A 24,153-nucleotide genomic window follows, 5' to 3' on the forward strand; every position below is an offset into this window, starting at 1 on the left:
GGACAGGGGCGGAGGGGCGGAGGGGCGGAGGGCGGAGGGGCGGAGGGGCGGGCAAGGGAGGGGGTGCAGCCGACGAGCCAACGAAGGGGGAAGGGGGGTTCCCCCTGGAGGGAAAGGGGGGGAGGAGGGACCCCGCTGTCTCCGCCTTTGCCCCGGCGCTTGCAGGAGAGAAGGGGGGGCGCGCGCTCCGGAGGGGGCGTCCCGGGCGGCCCCGGGGTGGGTGCGGGCGCTGGGTGCTCGCTCTATCGCCGCCGCCGCCGCCGCCTCCTCCTCCTCTGCGCTCACGGTGCAGCCATCTTTGCACAAGGCGGCTGGGGGAGGGGGGAGGGGAGGGGGGGCGGGCGGCGGGGTGTCTGGCTGCGCTCCGCTTCCTCCCACAATCCCGTGCAAATGAAAAAAAAAAAAAAAGAGAGAGAGGCAGACACAGAGCGTTAGCAGGGCCTGAGGGTGTAGGGCGCAGCGTTTGTACAGAAAGCCAGCTCTGCCGTGCGCAGACGCGCCCGGGAACAGACGCGCCCGGGAACGCGGTTCAGTTTATTTGTGGTTTTTTTTTTTGCATTATTTCACTCTTTTGGATCTCTTTTCCAAAGGGTTTTTATTTAGGGAAAGAGCTCAACTCCAGTCCCCCAGGTGCAGTGTGCGCCTGCCCCCAACCAAGCACGCTTGCAAATATGCCCCCCACCCTTTCCCCGGATTGCAGAGTGCCCCCGTGCGCGCACGGGGAGCGCACGAAAACACGCGTGTACACAAGCGGGGCTCTGCCTGTCCGTGGCCCGTGACACTGCGGGAGATGGCCGTGTCACACCTACTCACACGCGAGTCTGCGAGGCACTGCGCGCCTGAGTCGGAGTTTCCACGCACGCCTATCCCGGGGGCGGGGCTGGTGGGTACCCCCACCATTAGGAGAGCGTGGGGGCCTGCGAGGCGCCGGGACGCGGGAACACGTTGCCCGGGAACTTGCGTGTATCCGTAGGCGGCGGAAACACGTGTGTTAGGGTAGGCCTCGGGCCGGACGATCCCTACTGCCATCACCCCTCCAAGCTCAGCTCCGGAGTTTAAGAGGCCTGGGGGTTTCCGGAATCCGGTGTGAATCTGGGGCACGGTTCGGAGAACCCCGACTCCGAAACAGCTCGAAACAGCTCTTCAGCGCGGCCTCCAGAGGCTGCAAGGAGAGGGGCACAGTGGGGAGTCAAGGCCCGGCTGTTTTAGCGCCCTCAACCAAGACCACTCCGACCCACCCTGGGTGTCTCAGCCTATCCTCTGAGTACAAGACCCACCCCCCTATAATACTACACACACACCCACACACCCCTACCCCTATAATACTACACACACACACACACCTATAATACTACACACACACAAACACACCTATACTACTACTACCACACACACACACACACACACACACACACACACACACACACACACACACACACACACACACACACACACACACACACACACACACACACACACACACACACACACACACACACACACACTTCAGGCCACGCCACCGCCCTCCAAACCTCGCCCCGGATAATAAGCTCAAAATCCCAAATCCCGCCCCTAAGCCCGCGCCCCTCCTCCGGCAGTGCCCTCCCCTCTGCGCCCCGCCCCCAGGCAGAAGCCCAGCCCCATACCTGGCGTAGGGGGGCGGTGGTGCGTCGTGCACCCCAGAGGCCGCCAGCGCCTGCTCGTAGGTGGGGAGGCCTGGGGGTGGGGGTGGAGGCAGGGGCGTCGGCGGACTCAGAGAGCTCAGGGGACTGATGAGCTCGGCCCTGGGGACAAGAAGGTGCACTGTTAGCAGGATAGAGAGCCTTGGGAGAAGGAGGAAAGAGGTAGGGAGACAGAGACACTGAGGGTGGTGGGGAGACAGAGGTGGAAGGGAGATGGACCAAGGAAAAAGAGTCACCTTCAACCTGACTCTACACACAGAAAAGCACCTCGAAGTGACAGGCAGATAGATGCACAGGGACAGGCAGCCACAGAAATCAACAACTGCTGAGACAGACTCGTTCACAGACACATGTGCTCCAGATACAAGCAGAGAGTCGTGGAGAAAGACGCAGCCCTGCAGAGAGGCAGGCAGACACACACAAGAAACAGACAGACACAACAGAGATACACTCAGCCACAAATTTCCCAGATCCACTCTTAACAATAAACCCTTCCTAGAAACCTTGGGACCCACTATACTTCAAGACTAATGCTCAAGCCCTCTCTTCGACCCTGCCACTGAGAGAGACACACCTAGACAACTGACACAGGCACACACAAACACAGCTACACCTTGTCACCACGGAAACTGACATCCCACAGACACCCACAGACCACAGGCTGCAGCCTCACCAGATATAATACCCACAGAATGATAATCACACATAAAACTGGTACTGCAAAGACAGCCAGGCAGCAAATATTGAATGAGTTCCTACTCTGTGCCAGGTGCTGTGGATATAGTCAGAGAGATGCCACAACTGGACACAGAATCTCGCAGACTCACTCTCCACATGACGGTCTCCTCAGATCTTTCAGCAGCGCCCAACCGCCCCCAATCTGGCCCATCTCCTTAGGTTGACCCTTCCTCCCTTCCCTGCTCCCCAGCCCCTCCTCCCCAAAGCCCCCTTACTCTTGAGGACTGGGCTGCTGGCCTCGTTTCTGACGGCAATGCAGATACCAAAAGGCTCCCAGGCTGGCCAGGACCATGAGCAGGATGCCCACTGTCAGCCCCACAGCCATGCTTGCTACGTCCCCTCGTCCACGTCCTGTGGGGGGGAGGAGGGCACAGCGTCAGGGGCTGTCACCCTCTCCAACATCCAGATACCTTCCCCTGAGGTAGGGGAAACCTTTCCAGATTTCCCCTGAGGGAAGACGACGGGCCAAGAAGGCAGAGCTGGGGCCACTTCCTAGCTGTGTGAACTCAGGCAACCCACCTCACTCATTTCTGTGAGCCTCCATTTCCTGCTCTGTAAAATGGGAATAATAACCCCTCCCTAATAGGTTGCAAAAATGCAATGAACTAAATGCAGAAAGGGCCTGGGATAACCTCATCTGAGACTAGAAAATAGGACAATTGTCTCTCTAAGAGGAGAGAGAACCCTCCTAAGATTGCAGGTGACATGCTTACTTAGGGTAGGGAGTTCAGACAGCCAACTCTCCGAACCCCCATACTGAGCATTGCCAGATTTAGCAAATAATAATGAGGATACCCAGTTAAATGTGAATTTGACATAAACAGTGAATTTCTTGTTTTTTGGCCACCGCAGACGTCATGCAGGATCTTAGTTACCCGACCAGGGATCGAACCCGTCCATGCCCCCTGCAGTGGAAGCACGGGGTCCTAACCACTGGACTGCCAGGGAATTCTAATTGTTTAGTATAAGTATGTTCCATGGAATATATGAGATATACTAAAAAATTATTCCTGTGTATTTGAAATTCACATTTAACTGGGCTGTGGGGGGAGCTGTCTTGTATTTTATCTGGCAACCCCGTCCCCTCTGGAATGCAATACCTTTTACCAACCAGGCTAAGGAGGGGCAAGGCCTTACCAGAAGGCTAGGAACAATTTATCTATCAAGGAGGAATGTAGGGACATCCCCTCAAAAACAGACTGCTGGTGTTTAGAACTCAAGTCGACCCTTGGCTAAGGTAAAGCGCCTTTAGCAATCGAAGCTTCATGTCTGAGGAAAAGGGGGGTGGGGCACAGGGAGGACCCTGGCTTTGTGAGGCCTTGCTAGGTCTTGCTGCTGGGGAAACTCCCTTTAGCACTGGGCAGGGGGGACTTTCCTCAAACAGTAAACCTCAGGCTTTTAGCCCTCTTAGCAAAAAGCTGCACTAAGAAGCCGGGGGTGGGGGACGGCCTTCCTGATTCCGACATGTTTCAGCTGGACTCAAGAAGCCAACAGGCCTTGATAGGCCTGTAGCAAAGCAGTTACCTCCCCTAGCAACCAATGTGAGGACTTCAGCCCAGACTTAGGGCCTGTTGCTAAGGTGGAAACACCCCTAGCAACCAGGCCACTCAGGGGTGAGATACCCTGTGCCTGGAGGGGGGTCCTCCTGTGGGCAGGAGGCCTTGGGTCCTGAGCTTGGCTAGGTGTGGTTGCTAGGAAGAAGGCCTCCTTAGCAACCAGGCTGAAGCCAGGATGGGGTTGTGGGGGAGGGGAAGCCAACCAGGTAGTGAGTGCTGCTGTCTTCCTTGGTCCAGCCTGGCCAGGCTTTGTTGCTAAGGAGCAGCCCCTTCTTAGCAACAAGGCTGCAGCCACGATGGGGCCTCAGAACTCAGAGGAGGGGTTGGGGCTGGGCTGATCGGGCAGGTGAGGACAGACAGGCTTCCAGCAATTGGCCTAGCCCAGACCCGTTGCTAGGGAGCAACCCCCCTAGCAACCAAGCTGCAGAAGGGGCTGGGGCTCTGGACTCCAAAGAGGGGCTCAGGTGGGCCAGGGCCTCTGAGCCTGAGGCTGTAGCTTCTCCTACCAACTGTCCTCCTTCCTGGGGACATGGGACCTATTCCGAATAAGGTGTGGTGGGTTCCTCGGGCAAGGGCTCTAGTCTCAGAGGAGGGGATTTCTTTACCAACCCCGTCCAGGAACTCAGGAGCAGGGAACATGGAGCGGGTGAGATCGGGCCGGGGGATGTTCGTTCAGCATCCACAGAAAGGAGCTGCCTTAGTTGCACAGAATGAGGGCTCCCGCGACTCACCTCCTCTGCCATTGTAGATGTAATTCTCCCAAAAGCGCTCCTTGAATGGGCAGGAGGAGAGAAGGCAGAAAGGAGGCATCAGCTGGGAGATTCTACACCCCCAAACCAGCCCGCCCTGATGATCTCTGAGGCACGAGGGGAGAGGGCGCTGAGGGGCAGGACCCTCCCCCCCAGCCCAGGTCCTGGAGAAGACAGAGGGACTCCGGGGACCCCAGGGCCTCACCGTCAGAGTATTGTCCTCAAAGTACTCCCGCGCCTCTTCCCAGGAACACCTCTCCTCTTGACACTCCCGTTCCAGGTTCCCTGGCGTGAACAGCTCCAGGTCCCAGTGATTGGCTCGTGGAATCCGCCTACGGCTGCCCAGGAAGCTCTGGGCCTCTGGGGGGTCCAGGAAGACTTCTGGACCGAAAAGACATAAGAGACAGAAAAACGGAGGGTTCCTAGGACTGGGGACGTGAAGGAGCCAGAACTTAAGGGGATGAAGAGCTCTGGGGTCCTGGGGCAGGAGGCAACTGCAGGCAGGGTTTTTCCAGAGGAAGGTGGATGTTTGTGCCTGGACTCCAGCTCTTCCCGCAAACGCTCACCTTGGTCTTGCTCCCCACTGGGTGAGGTGTCCAGGCAGGTGGTCAGTCCCAGGTACAGCAGCAGCACAGAGCGGTGGCTCCTCATATTTTGTGGACACTAATGTGGTTAGGTGAGAAGTGCCTCAGCTCCTAGAGAATGAGGCCAGGTCTCCCTGCCCAGACCCTGTGGTCCAGGAATTATAATAATAGCAGACACTTACGTGGCCTGTATCCTGGACCAGGCACTATTCAAGGTCATTTACCTCTATCAACTCAGTTTCATTTTCACCACGGTGCTATTATTATCTCCGTTTGATACAGGAGGAAACTGAGACACAGAGAAGTAAAAGAACTTGCCCAAGTTCATAAAGTTTGCAAGATTCAGAGGCAGGATTTCAGCAAAGGCAGTGTCCCTCCAGAAACCAGAGCCAGGAGTTTTATCTTTTTTTCTGCTGTGTCTGCAGCCCCCAGCATGGCTTTTGGCACAAAGTAGGAGCTCATAAACATGTCCATTGATAGGGATTCCTTCTTCCTGGTAATTTCCATGTATATCCACCTCTCTGTGCCCATTGCCACATTCAGCCACAGAATCAAAAATTACAGAAGAGGTAAAACCAGAGGCCTGTGTCCTGGGGTCCAGGAGCTGGGGGAGGGGGCAGCGGTCCTGGACTCCTGGGTTTGGGGGCCCCAACCTCTGGGTCCCAGAAGAGCAGGGAGCCAGGTAGCCAGGGTCCCCAAGCCAAGCTCTGCCTCCAGGGACATTCACTTACCTGCCTAGACTTGTGAGCACTGTCCCCTCCTCCTTAATCAGGGCCTCCTCGGCCAGCTGCAGCCAGCTGTGAAGGGGGACAGGGGAGAAGGGAGGGGAGAGGAAGGAGGGGTTACCTTGTTAACTATAGTCGGCAAAATCCCGGTTTCTGGCCAGAGGGGCGGGGTTTGCGATTACCTGCCCTGGGCGGGACTCAGGTAAGGGACAAAGTATTTAAAGGGACCTTATGATTAAGGGTCTAAGGTCCAGAGCCCCACAGGGAGGCCAGGGTCTCCGACACCGTGGGGCACTTAGGGAGTTGGATAGGCGCCCCCTCCCCTCCTATCCAATTTCCCCCCAGAGAGCTCGCCAGACAGAGCTAGGGAAATAAACAGCTAGGTCTCCAGATATCTAGGTATCTAGAAACTGGCGGGAAACTTGTGCCTTGGTCCCTGGGGGTAGGTGGGTATGCCGTAGTAAATTCCTGCTTCCTGAGAACGGCTCTGACTTCCGATTTCTCAACTGCTCCATTTATAAAGTGGGGACAGAGGAGTTGTCCCTTCTCTATTGTCTCTTATTTTGCAGCAGAAAAGTGGATGATATGCTCTGGTAAGCGGACTTTACAATCTCTGGGCGAAGTGATTAGCCCTTAAACACAGGCTTAGGGAGACGCAAAGCGCCGGCCCAGGGAAACGCCTAGTATATACTAAGCACGCCCTCTATTCACGCCAGTTTCACTGACCGGAACCTTCGACTTGCCACTCACGTTTCCGGAGGGCGGAAGAGAAGAAGGGAGCACTTACCAAGCCAGAAGAGATACCTCCGCAAATAGGGGCAGATCTACTTCCGGTCTCTTCTGCCGGGCGGAAGTGAGCGGAGCGGAGAGGGAAAACAGCGCTCCTTTCCGGTGTAGGGGTACAGTTGAAGTAGCTACCGACGAAGGAGAAGTCGTTCGTGAGGTGAGTTCCAGGCGGTGGAAGGCTAGTGTTAGTGAGATCGCCTTCCGGTGGGCAAGAGTCTTGGGCTCCTGAGGGAGCTAGGACAGGATTTTGAATTCCTGACTTCCTGGCAATCCTTAATAGAGCACTCTAGGCTCCCCAAGTTTGAAGCCGGACTACCTCCCTGGAGGTAGCCAAACCTTCAGCCGGCAGTTCTCAGTAGTTTTAGTTCCACTGCAGACGGATGGGCCGGGAATCCCAGGGGAAAGAGGAGACTGGGACTCCTAGGGGTCTAATGAGTGAGAGTTGAGGAAGAAGCACCGCTTTCCAGGCCTCCGTTTCCCAGACTGTGATGGGGAGGGCGGAGAAGGATTGTGCAGTCGCCTGCCGCGGCCTCCCTGCACCCTTTTGACAGCCGCTTCCCTCTCGGAGTAGCTGTTGGGTTAACGTTTTCCTCTGTGGAGCTTTGGGGTCAGGCAGTCCTGGGTTCACCTCCTGATGGTGTTGCTGATTCGGTGTGAACTCGGGTCTTGATGGGTCCTTAAAGCAATTTCACTTTAATATTTTATTATGAAAATGTTCCAACTTATATAAAAGTGAGAGAATAATAGAAGAATCTCTATCGCCCAGAGTTACCAATTATTAATATTTTTTGACATATTGGCTGGGTATTTTTTAAGATTAAATATATAAGGCAAATCCTATCCATCGTGACATTTCACCCGTAAATACCTCAGGATACATGTGTAAAAAACAGAGACATTTTTACAACATTGTAAATTAACTACACTTAAACTTTTAAAAAAAATTTTAATTTTTAAAAAGCACACACGCACACAAAAAAGCAGGGACATTTTCCTCCATGACAACAATACTATTACACTTACAAAAGCAACCCTAATATTACCTATTACTTGGTCCATAATCAAATTCTCCTTCTGAAAAAATGCCTTTAAAAAAAAGAAGTTTCACTTTTTTGAATCAGAATCCATTCAAGTCATTGTTATGTCTCTTAAGTTGCTCTTAATTTCAAACAGTCTCACCTCCACCCCACCCTGTTTTTTTCCTTGGCAATTGATTCATTGAAGAAACTGGATCAGTTATTCCGTTATCATCCCACCATCTGAACTTGTCTTTTTGCTTCTTTGAAATGGTGATGGCCTTTCACTTATTCCTCCATTATTCCCGCTGCACCCCCCTCCCCAATTGCCACACCCTCTCTCTATGCATTAACCTAATCTGGACTTTTCACATAAATGGAATATTTTTCCTGTCTGGTTTCTTTACTTAGCATAATGTTGTCAAGGTTCATCCATTTTGTAGCATGTATTAGTACTTCTTTTTAAAGCTAAATAATATCCCTTTGTATGAGATATACCATATTTTGTTTATCCACGCGTCAGTCAATGGACATTTGTGTTGTTTCCACTTTTTGGCTATTGTGACTATGCTGCTTGCACTTGTGTACAAGATTTAGTGTGGACATAAGTTTTCATTTCTTTTGGCGGTGGAATTGCTGAATCAAATGGTAACTCTGTGTTTAGCCTTCTGAGGAACTGCCAGACTTTTCCAAAGTGGCTGCTTCATTTTGCATTCCCACCCTCAGTGTCTGAGTGTTTCAATTTCTCCACACTTGTTATGATCCAACTTTTTTTTTTTTTTTGGCCATGCCGAGTGGCATGCGGGATCTTTCCCGACTGGGGATCGAACCTGTGTCCCCTGCAGTGGATGAGCGGAGTCTTAACCACCGGACTGCCAGGGAAGTCCATCGTCTGACTTTTTGACTGTAGTTATCCTGTGGGTGTGAAGTAGTATCTCACTGCTGTTTCTTGTTTTTGTTTTTTTTAAGATTTTTTCAAGGGGACCCTTTTTAAAGTCTTTATTTAATTTGTTACAGTATTGCTTCTGCTTTTTTTCTTTTTCTTTTAAATTTATTTATTTATTTTTGGCTGTGTTGGGTCTTCATTGCTGTGCGCGGGCTTTCTCTGGTTGCTGGGAGCAGGGGCTACTCTTCATTGCGGCGTACGGGCTTCTCATTGTGGTGGCTTCTCTTGTTGCGGAGCACGGGCTCTAGGCATGTGGGCTTCATTAGTTGTGGCACACGGGCTCAGTAGTTGTGGCTCGCCGGCTCTAGAGCGTACACTCAGTAGTAGTGGGGCATGGGCTTAGTTGCTCCGTGGCACGTGGGATCTTCCCGGACCAGGGCTCAAACCCATGTCCACTGCATTGGCAGGCGGATTCTTAACCACTGCGCCACCAGGGAAGCCCCGCTTCTGTTTTATGTTTTGTTTTTTTGGCCACGAGGCATGAGGCATGTGGGATGTTCGCTCCTGGACCAGGGAATGAACCCGCACCCCTTGCATTGGAAGGCGAAGTCTTAATCGCTGGACCACCAGGGAAGTCCCTCACTGCTGTTTTGACCGCATTTCCTTCATGATTAATGATGTGGAACATTTTTTTCATGTGCTTATTGGCCATTTATATATCCTCTTTGGAGAAATGTCTGTTTTGATCCTTTGCCCATTTTTAAATTGGGTTATTTGTCTTTTTATTATTGGGTTGTAAATTTCTTATATATTCTAGATACAATTCCTTTGTCAGACAGATGATTGGCTACCACCACCTGTTTTGGTACAGCTTGCAAACCAAGAATGGTTTTTAACACTTTTCAATAATTGGAAAAGACCGTAACCAACAAGGATCCACTGTATCTCACAGAGAACTATACTCAATATTTTGTAATACCCTATAAGGGAAAAGAATCTGAAAAAGAATATATATATGAATCACTTTGCTGTACACCTGAAATGAACACAATCCTGTAAATGAACTATACTTCAATATTTTACAAATTGGAAAAAATCAAAAGAAGAAGAATATTTTGTGATATGTGATTCAGATACCAGTGTCCATAAAAGAAGTTTTATTGGAACACGGCCATGGCCATTCAGTTACATAGTGTCCACGGATGCTTTGCCGTACAAGGGCAGAGTTGAGTAGTTGTGACAGGGGCAGGTGGCCCACAGAGGTGAAAATCTTTACTGTCTAGCCTTGTCTGGCAGATCCCTGCTCTAGCCTCTGGCTTCCTGGAATCAGGAAATTAAATGGAAAGCCTTGATTAATTTAGCTTCAGGCATCTTGGCATGGGGGCTTCAGCGCTGCTAGCTGCACACCTGGCTGTCCCACTTTTAGGGACGGTGAGATTGATGGGGCCTTCAGGTAGTGTTTACAGACTTAACGTTTGTCCCCAACCCCACCCGAAATCTTATATCTCCAATATGACTATTTGGAGATAGGACCTTTCCCGAAGTAATTAGTGTTAAATGAGGTCATAAGAGTGGGGTCCTAATCCATGGGGTTGGTGTCCTTAGAAGAGCAGGAGATACCAGAGAGCAAGCACTCTCTCCGCCCTGTGAGGACACAGCCAGAAGGTGGCCAGCCATCTGCAAGCCAGGAGGAGAGGCCTCACCAAAACCCAGCCATGGTGGCACCCTGATCTCAGACTCCTGGCCTCCAGAACTGTGAGAAAATCATCGTCTGTTGTGTAAGCCACCCAGCCTATGGCATTTTGTTTTGGCAGTCCTAGCTGACTGATACAGGTAGGAACAGCACAGACACGCCGTTGTAAAGCTATGTTTTTCTCCTTTCTGCTAGCAAGTATCAGCACCCTGCGGATGTCCAGTTGCCATCAGGTGCCTTAGTGAATCAGTTATGTCATCAGGGGTTGCAAAATGGTGGCTTTCCAATTCTTTCATTCCTCCCACATTTCTTTATCCAAGCTGTTTTTCACCTTGAGCCACATCCAAGGAGCAGTAGAAGAGAGTGACGTGATCTAAGCTCCCGTTTGAAAAGCTCACCAGGGCTCCTCTGTCAAGGAACAGACTGAGGAAGAGACCAGTTAATCCCTCTGGGCCTCTGTTTTCTCACCTCTAAAATGGGGAGAACCTACCTCGCAGGTTATCCCGAGGACCGAATGCGTTCAGAACTGTGAAGCGCTTCGCCCAGGGCCTGGTGCATAAGTGTTGGAAGGATGTGATGGTCATTTCTATTCCTGTAGTGCTTTTATATTGATTGGATGGACGATTCATTCATTGATTACACACCTCTCCCGGCCCTAGGGTTGGAAGTGGTTAACATCCTATCTGACATCTCTGTGCCCCCCAGGTGCCATGCAGTGCCAGGACCCATCCTGGAGTCCAACCCAGCCCCCGCCTCTAGGGGCTTCTAGTCTGGGGGGAGAAATTCTGAGGGGTGGCAGCTATAATGGATGGAAATCAGGGCATTGTCAGAGCACCAGGAATGCCTAACTCAGGCTTCCCAGAAGAGGCGACTCCTGATGGAGCCTGGGAGGAGGAAGGACACGGGATTTCCACGGGGAAGGTCCAGGGTTACAGGAGCTGCCCCACTCCACCGTGAGAGTCAGCACAGTGCCTGAGGCTACAGCATCAGGGGTGGTGAAGGCCACAGACTCATGCCTGGGTCAGACCCCGGCTGCATGACCTTGGGCACCTTCTCCCTGCCTCTGTTTCCTTGTTTGTAGCAACTGCTTGGGTTGTGGCATCTGGTGGAGTTAATATGTATAAAATACTTAGAACAGGGCCAGGTTCACCAAACCTCTTAAATAAATACCAGTCATTATTCATAGAACATCTCAGACCCTCGCTTTTGCTCTTAGGGAGCTCCCTCTTTCCTGCTTCCAACACATCCTGTTTGTGTCTGTGATTTCCTCGAGTGTAATCGACGCTTTGGGTTCCTTTAACACAGGTCTCCACCCGCCTGGGACGGCCTGCAGCACCCACGTGACCCACGCTATTAAAGGGAGGGGGCTCGTAGCATCCTTTAGTTCTCAGAGGGTTCTCTGGTCCCAAGAGATTCAGGATTCAGACGAATCAACTGCAGAAAAAGACAGTCGGGAGAGAATAAGGGAGACTTGAATACCAGCTGGATAGTAAAGGATGTGAAGGGATTATTAATGCATTAATGGTATTGTGGTCATGTTTTTTAAACACAGTAGCCACGAGTCCCCAGAAGCTGTGGGGCACTTTGATATGTGGCTAGTGCCCCCGAGGGACTGTGTTTTTTAATCATTTCATTTTAATTAATTCAAATTCAAGCACCGATACTGGATTCAATTCCTGGAAAACTTTTAAGTACGTTTGGCACAAGCAGAGCGTGTGAATGTACATTTGCTCCTGTAAATTTTATGAACCCGAAATATAGGACAAGTTTCTGCAATGGAACTTTCGTGTCTGAATTGAGATGTGTTGAGAGAGTGGACTAGACTCTGGATTTTGAAGACTTTCTGGGAGAACGGGAATGAGTTGGCCTTTATTCTTGGATTGTAACCTCCCCAGGAGGACTGCAGCTGTCACATGGTTAAGGTTAACCCACACGGCTGCCTGGGTTCGAGTCTGGCTCTGTTGCCGCTTCCCAGCTGGGGGACTTCATGAGGCTGTTTTCTCCTCTGTAAAATGGGAAGGAGGATATATAACAGCTGATGTTACTTTGGACGTGGCCTCTCTGAAAAGCTAGTGACGTGAGATGGTAGTAGTTCTGTTTTCTCTTTTGAGGTTTTCCTCACTGGGGAGACAATAGAGCTGCTGACCCCTGGTCAACCCTAGTCAGCAGTTCTCAAGCTTTTTGGTCTCAGCACCTTAAAAATCATCAAGGACTCCAAAAAGCTTTTGTTTGTGGGAGTTCTGTCTATCAGGATTTGCCATATCAGGGGAATTCCCCCGGCAGTCCAGTGGTTAGGACTCGGTACTTTCACTGCTGAGGGCCTGGGTTCGATCCCTGGTCAGGGAAGTAAGATCCTGCAAGCCTCGCTGCATGGCCGAAAGAAAAAGCGATTTGCCATATGAGAAAGGAAAACAGGCATGAAACGGTCTTGATTGAGATATAATTCACGTGACACAAAACTCACCCATTTAAAGTATACGATTCGTGGCTTTCCGTACAATCACTGTTTTTGCAACCATCACCATTTTCTGATTTCAGGACATTTTCATCACTGCAGAAAGAAACCCCATACCCCTTAGCAGCCACTGCACGCCCCCGCCCCCGGTCCCCCCTTCTCCCAGCCTGTGGCAACCACCAATCTGCTTTCTGTCTCTATGGACCTGCCCATTCTGGACCTTTCATATAAATGGAATCAACAACACGTGGCCTTTTCTACCTGGCTCTGTTCACTCCGCATAATATAACAGACATTTTTAAAACCCAAGGGTGCACAAGCGCAAGTCACACAGCCTCTGGAAAACCCCACTAGACACTGGAGAGAAGGAGAGGAACAAAGGCAAACGCATTTGTTTTATTTATTTATTTTTAGAGCGCTCTCTTTCTATTTATTTATTTATTTGGCTGCGCTGGGTCTTAGTTGGAGCACGTGGGATCTTCGTTGCGGCACGCATGATCTTTGGTTGGAGCATGCGAACTCTTAGTTGCGGCACGCGTGTGGGATCTAGTTCCCTGACCGGGGATCGAACCCATGCCCCCTTCATCAAGAGCACAGAGTCTTAGCCACTGGACCACCAGGGAAGTCCCAAACATGATTTAGTATTACAAAAATAGTTTTGTGGACTCCCTGAAACTATCTTAGGGACCCCTGGGGTCCCTGGACCTTCCTTTGAGAACCACTGCCCTAGGCAAATGGCTTCACTTCTGTGCCTCAGTTTGCCCCTCTCCAAAGTGGAGATGGGGGTGGGACGGACCTCAGAGGGTGGCTGAGGTTGGATGATTGAGAGTTGGCCTGGGGGTCAGGGGTCAAGCAGTGTCCCTTGGGATTATTCCCATGACCGCCTGGCAAAATAATGAAATGCTCCATCTATAGCGGTTCCTCTCTCTCTCAGAGGGAAAATGTCCCGGTCCACAAAGCCAAAGAACTTGGCTACAAGACAAGCAGCCCAGTGCCAAATACCGCAGAGGGTCAAAGCAGTTGACAACTAAGAATAGAGTGGGGAATTTGTCCCTGAGGAGGTGAACTCGACCTTCATGAGTGCCAGTGGGGAGGGGGGAGCTGGGGCGGAAGCCATGGGGCCAGGGCGGAGGAGGGGGATGGCAGGTGAGCTGGGTGGCAGCAGGTGCTGGGCTTGCTCCAAAGCTGGGGGTGAGGGGAAGCTGGAGGAGGGGCGGTGGGTGGAGTTGGGGTGTTTCACCAAGGTTACCTTCTGCAATCAGCACAGTGGCCGCGGCTGGGGTGCTAGAAATGTTCCGCATCTCGATTGGGGCGGGTAGTTACGAGGGTGTATGCAATTGTCAGAACGTATCAAGCTGCATCCTTAAGGTCTGTGCATCTATTCTACGTAAATATACCTACAAAACAAAAAATGGGTTTCTGGGAGGAAGATGCCAGTAGGGGGAGTGCGAGATCTGTAGCTCAAGGAGAGGTGTTTGAGTTTTGAAAGTGAAAGGCAAGTTTCTGAAAGCATCCGGAACCGGGAAATAAGATGAAGTTGCCTTTCACATTGTGGGTGCTCCCGGTTGTGCCTCCCTCCCCCACCTTCTGGATCCTCCTTTCAGCCACAGAGCCAGAGAAAGTATTTCCTGAACATTCCATATGCCATGCTCTGAGTATGACCTCATTTAATCCACACAGCAATCCAGTCGTGTCAACTCGATCCTGTGGTTCTCCCCACTTCTTACCAAAGGACTCAGAGAGGAAATCACAAGTCCAGAGTCACAGCCAGCAGGGGGCCAACCTCGGACTCAGGCCCAGGCCGGTCTTATTCCTTTGATCCATATAACCCCCTCCTTCTTGTTCCGTTTATTCTTATTTATCCCCCAGTCAGTCCCCTCCCCTACATGGGCAATCATTCTTACAGGCATCATCTTTTGTTTGCAGGTGTTTAAAATGTATCATTTTGTTCATGTGCAGATTGTTTTATTTCTTACTTTTTTCACCCAGCATTGTGTTTTTAAGATCCACTCACAGGAATTCCCTGTTGGTCTGGTGGTTAGGACTCCGCGCTTTCACTGCCGAGGGTGAGGGTTCAATCCCTGGTTGGGAAACTAAGATTCCACAAGCTGCGTGGCACTGCCAAAAGAAAAGAAGTCACCCACGACGCTCTGTGCACGCCTGGTCAGTTGCGTCTCACTGCTGGGTGGCCTCCGTGAGGGGCAGTCACTATCCATTCCACGAGGGCGGGATATTCAGTTGCCTTTGACTCCCCTCCAGTATAAATAACACCACTGTGAACATCCTCACACATGCTCCCTAGTGCTGTCGCCTTTGGGGCACATACGCCCAAGTGCAGAATCGCCTGCACTCGCTTTGCTGAAGTACCACCAGCCTGTGTTCCCCCAGCATCACCTGAGGGGATTCCTATCACCCACCCTCACCCTATCCAGCTATCTTATCCAGCTCTCAAAGTTTCGCCCGCCGGCCTAGTGATAGATTTAAAATGATGTCTCACTGTGGTTTTCCTGTGAGGAGAATTGGAGGCATCTCTCCATCTACCTGTTAGTCTTTGAGCTGCTTCTGTAAATCGCCTCTTCACATCCTCGGCTCATTTTCCTCTTGGGGTAGCTGGGTTTTTCTTGTTGACTTGCCAGCGTTCCGTGTACAGTCAGTTCTGCTCTAACACTTGTTTTGAAAACTCGAGATTTATTCCAATGCGATGGATACATTAGGGAACAATTTGAACATAAGGCATGTTGCACCTAAATGAAGCCAGGTGTGCTTGGTTGAAATGAGCGTGTAGGCATACACAGAGCACACGCTCAACACATCCAGAACATCTACTGGGCGCTTCAGTTCCCCATTCGTGTTACGAGCCCCACCGATCACATCTGGTGCTAGAACTTTCCATCAGATAACCCTCCTTCCACCACCTCACCGTAACTCACAACGTGTACCCCTTCCGACACCACTTCCACAAGCAAACTTCAGGTCTTTTTCAGGGTTGAGTGCCATATTTGTTTTGGGGAGGTATAGGCATTTCTTAACCATTTAACGTGTGCAAAACTCTCTTCCCCTGCCCCACTCCCAGCTTTCCCGTCAGATCAGATCGGGGGCCAGAAAGGTCCAGTCCTCTCTGCGTGGGCCCCCTCTGGACACACAGCCCTGCAGCTGCCCCTTCCTTACCCCCCAGGATGACACGCCACGGCAAGAACTGCACGGCGGGGGCCGTCTACACCTACCATGAGAAGAAGAAGGACACAGGTACTGGGTTTGGGGGAGGGGGCAAATGGACCCTGAAGTCCCCATGTTACTTTGCTCCTCTGGTTGTGCTCTCTGGGCATGTGTCTTTCCCCCGACCGTGTAAGTAACAGCCACGTGACTGATGGTCACGACCGGAAACGTAACAGCCCACGTGAGCCAGCGACCTTCTCCCTGCCTTGTCGTGGGCACTGCGTTAAGTGCCTTCCATGCTAAGCCTCCCAAACACCCACTGAGGAAGGAATCACTGTTGTCAGGCCGTATTCCAGAGGCGGAAACGGAGGCCCAGAGAGGTACAGACGCTTGAGCTTGGTCACAGAGCCAGAAGGCCCGAGGGGAGTCAGTTACGAGCCTCTTCCCCGAGCTGCCTCAGGGACAGGGCCTGTCTGTCACTTACCCTCTGGGGATGAACGCCTTCCTGTGGGTTGTGCAGCCCTGTCCCCAACGCAGACACACAGCCCAAGCTCTTGACTGCCTGTTCTCTGAGTCCCCCTACCTCGGAGTCCTCTCTGTGCCTTTCTCTCTGGGTTTGGAGAAGGGCACATCTCCTGCCTCTCCATCCCTCTGCCTCTCTCTGTCCCCAGCGGCCTCAGGCTACGGCACCCAGAACATTCGACTGAGCCGGGATGCCGTCAAGGACTTCGATTGCTGCTGCCTCTCTCTGCAGCCGTGCCACGACCCTGTTGTTACGTAAGCTGGGAACACGGGTGGGCGGGTCAGGGTGACGAGGGCAAGGGAATCGCCAGGAGGGGGCTGCACAGCCAGGGCGCCCTGGCAAGCCACCTACCCTCCCGCAGCCTCAGTGTTCTCCTCTGAGACATGGGCATGATCCTAGTACGCTTCATGGGGTGTGGAAAAGAATACATTCACAATAGAGGGCAGGGCTCCTGGAAAGTGGCTAGCCCATAGTAACAGCTCACGTGTGGAGTGCTTACTGTTACCTACCTCTTAGCGTCTGGCAAAGGCTTCAGCGAGATAATGGGTAGAAGGTACTTAGTCCACTGACTAAATATGTGCTCAATTACTGGTCCATTTTGTAGACATCGCGATGAAAGTAGATCGTGGTTCAGGGTCCCCGAGGCCACCGGGAGGTTCAGTGGTTCACTAGAAGAACACAGAACTCAGCAAAGCAGTTATCCTCAAATGACAGCTTATGACAGCAAAAGGTTACAGATTAAAACCAGCAATGGGGGTGGTTTCCCAGGCAGTCCAGTGGTTAAGACTCTGAGCTTCCAGTGCAGGGGGCATGGGTTTGATCCCTGGTCGGGGAACTGAGATCCCACATGCCGGGCTTCCCTGGTGGCGCAGTGGTTAAGAATCCGCCTGCCAATACAGGGGACACGGGCTTGATCCCCAGTCCGGGAAGATCCCACATAGCACAGAGCAACTAAACCCATGCGCCACAACTACTGAGCCTGTGCTCTAGAGCCCATGAGCCACAACTACTGAAGCCCACGCACCTAGAGCCCGTGCTCCGCAACAAGAGAAGCCGCTGCAATGAGAAGCCCGCCCACTGCAACGAAGAGTAGCCGCCGCTCGCCGCAACTAGAGAAAGCCTGTACGCAGCAACAAAGACCCAACGCAGCCAAAAATAAATAAAATAAAAGATCCCACATGCTGCGTGGCACGGCCAAAAAAATTTTTTTTTAAATAAATTTATTTATTTATTTATTTATTTATGGCTGCATTGGGTCTTTGTTACTGCGCGCGGGCTTTCTCTAGTTGCGGCGATCGGGGGCTACTCTTCGTTGTGGTATGCGGGCTTCTCATTGCAGTGGCTTCTCTTGTTGTGGATCATGGGCTCTAGGTGCACGGGTTTCAGTAGTGGCACACGGGCTCAGTAGTTGTGGCTCACGGGCTCTAGAGTGCAGGCTCAGTAGTTGTGGCGCTTGGGCTTAGCTGCTCCACGGCCTGTGGGATCTTCCCGGACCAGGGCTCGGACCCGTGTCCCCTGCATTGGCAGGCAGATGCTTAACCACTGCGCCACCAGGGAAGCCCCCCCAAAATTTTTTAAATAAATAAAATCAGCAGTGGGAAAAGACACATGGGGCAGAGTCCCAGAGAGACCAGGCACAAGCTTCCTTTGTCTCTCTCAGTGGAGTCGCAGGAAAGCGCGTAATTTTCGCCACAGCAGTTACTACCCACCAGGAAGCTCGCTCCAGCCTTGGTGTCCAGGGTTTTTATTGGACGTCAGTCACCTAGGCCTGGCTGACCTTGGTCTTCAGCCCCTCCAGAGGTCCAGCTCACACCACATGGTCCCAGCCTCCCAGGCAAACAGAGACACTCTTAACAGGCAGGACATTCCAAGGCCTAGAGGTGCCCTCCCAGGAGCCAGTCCTTTGGTTGGAATGTGCAGGGTTTGCACAGCCCAGGCCTGCTGAGCTGACCGTTTACAGTGCGAGATTTTGCCTGCGCATCAGAGGACATTCTAAAGCCGGGAGATTTAAAACAGTGCGGTCACCTCAGAGAGCTGAGCCGAGCCCTGAGCGAGCAGTTGCCTAGAAGACGCTCAGTGGTTGCCCTGGGCAGGGAGCTGATGTTCAGCAGGTGACTGTCAATCTCTGGCCATGTGGCCTGGGCCAGGCCCATGTTTTCTCATCCCCTCTTCTCTTTGCAGCCCCGATGGCTACCTGTATGAGCGGGAGGCAATCCTAGAGTACATTTTGCACCAGAAGAAGGAGATCGCCCGGCAGATGAAGGTGGTTGGGCTGGGAGAAGGGGGTGCAGGCGTGGGTAGGTGGTTTCGATGCTGGGCCTCGCATCTAAATTCCTCCCCGCCCAGGCCTCTCCTGTGCTGTTCCCTCTGCTGGGCACACCGTCCCCTCCCACTTCTGGTTAAATTCTTCTCGTTCTCCAGATTTCAGCCCAGGTGTTGCCTCCTCTGGCCTCTTGCTAGTCCAGGGCCCTGAGGGCCTGCCCCTGTCACCTCTTCTTTGGCACTTGTCACAGTTGTGACTCTACCTGTGGCTGTCTGATACAGGCCCCAGGGGCAGGGAGCGGGGCTCTCACCCACCCCAAGGCCCTAGGTTCTCGGGACATACTTGGTAAATGAGTGGATGCCAGCTCATCTCCTTGGGCCTCAGTTTTATTGTCTCTAAAATGGGCTGACAGGGCCAAACTAGAGGGCACTGCAGGGCATGCGGGAAATGCTCACAGATAAGAACTTCTTAGGCATTTTCTTGGAGCCAGGCCCACCTTCCACTGCTGAGCTCATTTTGTGGCTAGGAGGGACCCTGTCTCCCTCCTTGTCCTGCCGGCTTTTCCAGAGCTCAGGAAGCACTGGGGGCCAGGTTCTTGTTGAGTTTTTGGTCTGGAGTGCGTGGCTTCCCCTCTGCCCAGGTCCTCCACCCAGCCTGGTGGCCCCCTCATCGTGCAGCCCACATCGGAAGCCCTCCCGAGCATCAGTCAGCGTCAGCGTTCCCTCCTTGCTCACTCGGTGGCCGGAGCAGTGTCTCCTCTTGCCCTCACACTGCCTGAGCCTTCATGGCTCCATAAACCTTCTCTGCTCCCTACTATCCTGGAACTCGGGCCGTTGAGGGCAGGGACAGAGTCTACACTGTATGGACTGTATAATAGATAAGTGGTAAGATATACTGTATAATTAATAACATATGGCCCCAAATTACATTTATTGAGCACTTACTATGTGCCAGGCCAGGTGCTAAGTGTTTTAAAAAATCTTCCTGTGTAACCCTCCCAGTGAGCCTCCGAGGTAGGTCACCATTGTCAGCCCGTTTTACGGATGAAGAAACTGAGGCCAGGATAGGTCACAGTGCTTTCTGGAGGCCACAGAGCTAATCAGTGACAAAGGCAGGCTTTGAGCTCTGGCAGTCCCGCTTCAGCCAAGCTGTTGACCACCGAGTCCCAAACCAGCTAAAGTGGAAATGGCTTAACTGCCCTTCAGTTGGTGAAGGGACAGGCAAAGGCAGCAGAGGCACACCATGGATAACTGTGCAGCCGATTAAACATTCACACCCAGGCAGTCACCAGCCTCCACCAAACAGAGCCTCTGCCAGGAACCTCCCCTGTATGGGTTCCAGTTCACCCACCTTTAAATTCCAAGAGGCACCCCAGCCCCCACCTAGGGTGCCCCAAACTCACAAGCCACAGGGGGATGCCTAGCTCGCTCCTGCCTGGCTGCCCGCAGGCCTACGAGAAGCAGCGGGGCGCCCGGCGTGAGGAGCAGAAGGGGCTGCGGCGGGCGGCCGCGCAGGACCAGGTGCGGGGCTTCCTGGAGAAGGAGGCGGCCATCGTGAGCCGGCCCCTCAACCCCTTCACGCCCAAGGCCGCCTCCGGGGACTGCCCAGGTGAGAGAGAAGTGGACATGCAAGTGGGTGGGGCTCCCGCGGGGCCAGGTGCCTCCCTGGTTGCGTCCGAACCCCTCTCCCCCCCGCAGATGATGCCCGACCCGGGTCCAGTGCGGGCCCCACAGGCAAGGACAAGGACAAAGCGCTGCCCAGCTTCTGGATCCCATCGCTGACCCCCGAGGCCAAGGCCACCAAGCTGGAGAAGCCGGTGAGCCCCCTACTCCAGCAAGCGCCTGTGTGTGCCCGCTTTGCCAGAGAGGGCCAGGGTCCTGAGGGCCCCCATCCTCCCTCCGCCCGGCTCTAGCCCCGCCTGTTGACTCGGCCCCCCTCCTGCTCCCCAGTCGCGCATTGTGACCTGCCCCATGTCCGGGAAGCCGCTGCGCATGTCCGACCTGACGCCCGTGCGCTTCACGCCGCTCGACAGCTCCGTGGACCGCGTGGGGCTCATCACGCGCAGCGAGCGCTACGTGTGTGCCGTGACCCGCGACAGCCTGAGCAACGCCACACCGTGCGCCGTCCTGCGGCCCTCGTGAGTCGCCTGGGGGACAGCCTGGGGACCTGTGGGACGGGGCGGGCTTGGGGTGCGGCTCTCTCTTTGGGGCGGGCCCTCTGATCGTCGTGCCCCACACTCACCCTCACTGCAGTGGGGCCGTGGTCACCGTGGAGTGCGTGGAGAAGCTGATTCGCAAGGACATGGTGGACCCCGTGACCGGAGAGAAGCTCACGGACCGCGACATCATCGTGCTGCAGCGGGTGAGTGGCACCCCTCCTCCCTGTCCCCTAGCCTTCCGGTAACCCTGACCTGCTTCCAGAGGGCCCGCTCCCTTACCGAGGCCCCGCCCCACTAAGGGAGCGGGGGCCCAACCGAACCTCGCGGGCCAGGGAACCCCCACGGCACCCCAGCTCCCCGCTGCCTCTCTTCCTCCTCCTCTAGGGCGGCACGGGCTTCGCGGGCTCCGGAGTGAAGCTGCAGGCCGAGAAGTCCCGGCCAGTGATGCAGGCCTGAGCGCGCGGTAAACCAAATAAATGGGCTTGTTGGACGCGACAGGCCGTGTGGCGCCGTCATTCACCGCGCCAGAGCCCGGTGACAGCGTGAGCTCAGGAATGACTGCGTTTTGAAAGCGTGGGCTAAAAATATTTGATTGTGGTCTCACGTTAAGAGTAATATCTGAATCGAATGCAAACGCACAGCTTTAAATGGGTTGAGTGGCCAGAGGTCGGAGTCTGGGCCGCGACCACAGGAGGGCGCCACTTTAACGGACTGTAGAAGTCCCCGCACTTTCTTTTGAGTTAAACCAAATTTGAAGCCCAGGAGGCGACCCGGAACGCGTCTCCCGTTGTAAAGTTTGATAAGACACGTAAAGGAAATGAAGTGCTGTGTGTGACTGAGAAAGCGAACAGCCGGCACCCTGTCTAGAGAAGGCAGTCAGGAACGCTTCCTCCCCCACCACCTGGAGGCTGGAGGGTGAAGAGGAAGAGGAAACCGCAAGTGCAAAGTCCCGGAGGCAGCACTCGGCAGGTGTGACGAGGGAGGAGTTCAGAGCACCCAGGCCTAGTGGACCTGCCTGGAGCTCAGACTTGACTAGGAGGGCAGGGGTGGCCTTTAAAGCTATGTTTTTAATAACCATTGAATCACAAAAGCAGACCCTGTGCAGTGTGGAGAACCAGAGCATACAGTCAAGCAAAGATTGCAAAAATAAAGTCTTAAAAGTCCTGACTCTCGGGCTTCCCTGGTGGCACAGTGGTTGAGAGTCCGCCTGCCGATGCAGGGGACGCGGGTTCGTGCCCCGGTCAGGGAAGATCCCACATGCCGCGGAGCGGCTGGGCCCGTGAGCCATGGCCGCTGAGCCTGCGCGTCCAGAGCCTGTGCTCCGCAACGGGAGAGGCCACAACAGTGAGAGGCCCACGTACAGCAAAAAATAAAAAATAAATTAAAAAATAAATAAAATAAAAAAGGACACTTTCTAAAAAAAAAAGTCCTGACTCTCTGAGCGATACCCAGGTCCTGTCCTTCCAGGTCTTTCTCACATGAGTTTTTTCAACCAAAGTGAGATTTCCATGCAAGTACTGTTCTGTTCATTGAACAGTCTCTACCTTTTCATTTTGGTAAGAGGTCTTCTAATCCAATGCCCAGGCGAGATTCAGAGTGTCCTTGAGTGCTGGGCAAGCCCCTGTCTGGTACAGGACCAGTTGGTGCGTCTGGCCGCAGGGAAAGGTGTTAGCAGGAGGGTGGGTCATCCTTGCACCCTGGGGAGCCCCGGAAACCCAGCAGTTCCTCCCTCAGATGCTTCTAGACCCTTCCCTTGGTCCCTAAGAGCCTTCACGCCCCACTCTTGGTCTCCCAGTCCCATTGTCTTGGGAGGATGCTTGTACCCATTTTGCAGAACAGCCCACCAAGGCTGAGAAGACAACTTGCCCAAAGTCACACTGCTCAAGGCCATAGCTGAGCCCAGGTTCACCCAGAGGTCAGCCACCTCCAGATACCTGCACCCGCCTCATTCAGTCTTGCCCTCCTCCACATCCTTTGCACCCTTCCTCCCCTAGGTTTCCCACACTGCCACCCACAGACCTCTCCACCTTGGCAAACTCCCACCCCATCCCTTTACCCAGAATGATAAGAGATCTTCCCTCCTTCTCTAAACACCCCCCAATCCCCGTCCTCTTAAGAGCTCTCAACCACCCCGAGTCTTTTCTCTCAGTCCCCCCCCGCCCCAAGGATCCTGTTTATGTGTGGTACAGACCACTCCCCACCCCAAATAAAGATTTAAAGGTGCAAGATTGGAAATTCTGGATTTCCACAAGGAGCCTAAATGCCACTATTTAGTTCACAGGCCCTTTGAGACACTCTTTGCGGGGAGGGGTGGGATGTGAGTCAAGGTCCTCACTCTAAGCCATAGGTTTCCTTTAAGATTTCAAAGGTAACAAGGAGAGGAAGCAAGAGTCAGACCACAGCTGAAGCTGTGGCAGGAGAAGGGAGGGATGGGAAGTGGAGACAAATTTTGTGTTTTCTCAACAGAGGTTCCTTAGACACTGGTCTAGAGTTTAGAGCAAAGGGGCTTCCCTGGTGGCGCAGTGGTTAGGAATCCGCCTGCCAATGCAGGGGACACGGGTTCGAGCCCTGGTCCGGGAAGATCCCACATGCCGCGGAGCAACTAAGCCTGCGTGCCACAACTACTAAAGCCCGCATGCCTAGAACCCGCGCTCCTCAACAAGAAAAGCCACCGCAATGAGAAGCCTGCGCACCGCAACGAAGAGTAGCCCCCGCTCGCTGCAACTAGAGAAAGCCCATGCGCAGCAACAAAGACCCAGCGCAGCCAAAAGTAAATAAATAAATATTTAAAAATAGATGATGTTCAGAGCAAGAAATGGGCGTGGTGGGGCTTGGTGGGGTGTGCCCACTGGTGGCTCCAGCCTCAACCAGCCACAAACAGTACTTTAGGACAACTGTGATTACTTGTTGAGATTTTTAAATTGGGGAGACTTTTCTGGAAAGCGAAAACTATATAGACAGGGAGCAAATCCTTGGTGTCCAGGGGTGGGGGAGGGATTGACTACAAGGAGGGTTAACAAGAGTTTGAGGAGGGGGGATGGATCTGTTCTAATCTTAACTGTGGTGATGGTTGTATGAAGATGATTTGTCAAAATTCACCAAAGAGAGTGGACTTTATATGAATTAAAATTTAAAAATGCAGAAAAGGGGCGGGGCATTTTGTGTGAGTAGATTTCCATTTCT

The 24,153-nt window shown here is 53.0% G+C and overlaps 2 protein-coding genes across 3 annotated transcripts; one reads left to right on the plus strand and one right to left on the minus strand.

Moving 5' to 3' along the window:
• Positions 1-550: 550 nt before the first annotated feature.
• PRRG2 (proline rich and Gla domain 2) lies at positions 551-6,915 on the minus strand. The gene is made up of 8 exons (XM_059999966.1): positions 6,822-6,915; positions 6,041-6,106; positions 5,292-5,388; positions 4,931-5,106; positions 4,708-4,747; positions 2,636-2,771; positions 1,647-1,784; positions 551-1,162 (listed from the first exon to the last, which is right to left on the minus strand). Exons 3-8 carry the CDS (start codon positions 5,374-5,376, stop codon positions 1,144-1,146), a joined length of 594 nt encoding a protein of 197 aa, XP_059855949.1. The 5' UTR covers positions 5,377-5,388; positions 6,041-6,106; positions 6,822-6,915; the 3' UTR covers positions 551-1,143.
• On the plus strand, positions 6,902-23,924 carry NOSIP (nitric oxide synthase interacting protein). 2 transcript variants are annotated; one of them, XM_059999964.1, is made up of 9 exons: positions 6,902-6,977; positions 15,944-16,116; positions 16,698-16,803; positions 18,731-18,812; positions 20,261-20,420; positions 20,510-20,628; positions 20,762-20,949; positions 21,065-21,173; positions 21,355-23,924. In XM_059999964.1, the coding sequence occupies exons 2-9, from the start codon at positions 16,047-16,049 to the stop codon at positions 21,424-21,426; spliced, it is 906 nt and encodes a 301-aa protein (XP_059855947.1). In that variant the 5' UTR covers positions 6,902-6,977; positions 15,944-16,046; the 3' UTR covers positions 21,427-23,924. The 2 variants fall into 2 exon arrangements, with proteins under 2 accessions (XP_059855947.1, XP_059855948.1); XM_059999965.1 differs by having other exon boundaries at positions 6,961-6,977; positions 16,046-16,116.
• The last annotated feature ends 229 nt before the right edge of the window (positions 23,925-24,153 follow it).

Source organism: Delphinus delphis, chromosome 20 (assembly GCF_949987515.2).
Source record: "Delphinus delphis chromosome 20, mDelDel1.2, whole genome shotgun sequence".
Taxonomy (NCBI): domain Eukaryota; kingdom Metazoa; phylum Chordata; class Mammalia; order Artiodactyla; family Delphinidae; genus Delphinus; species Delphinus delphis.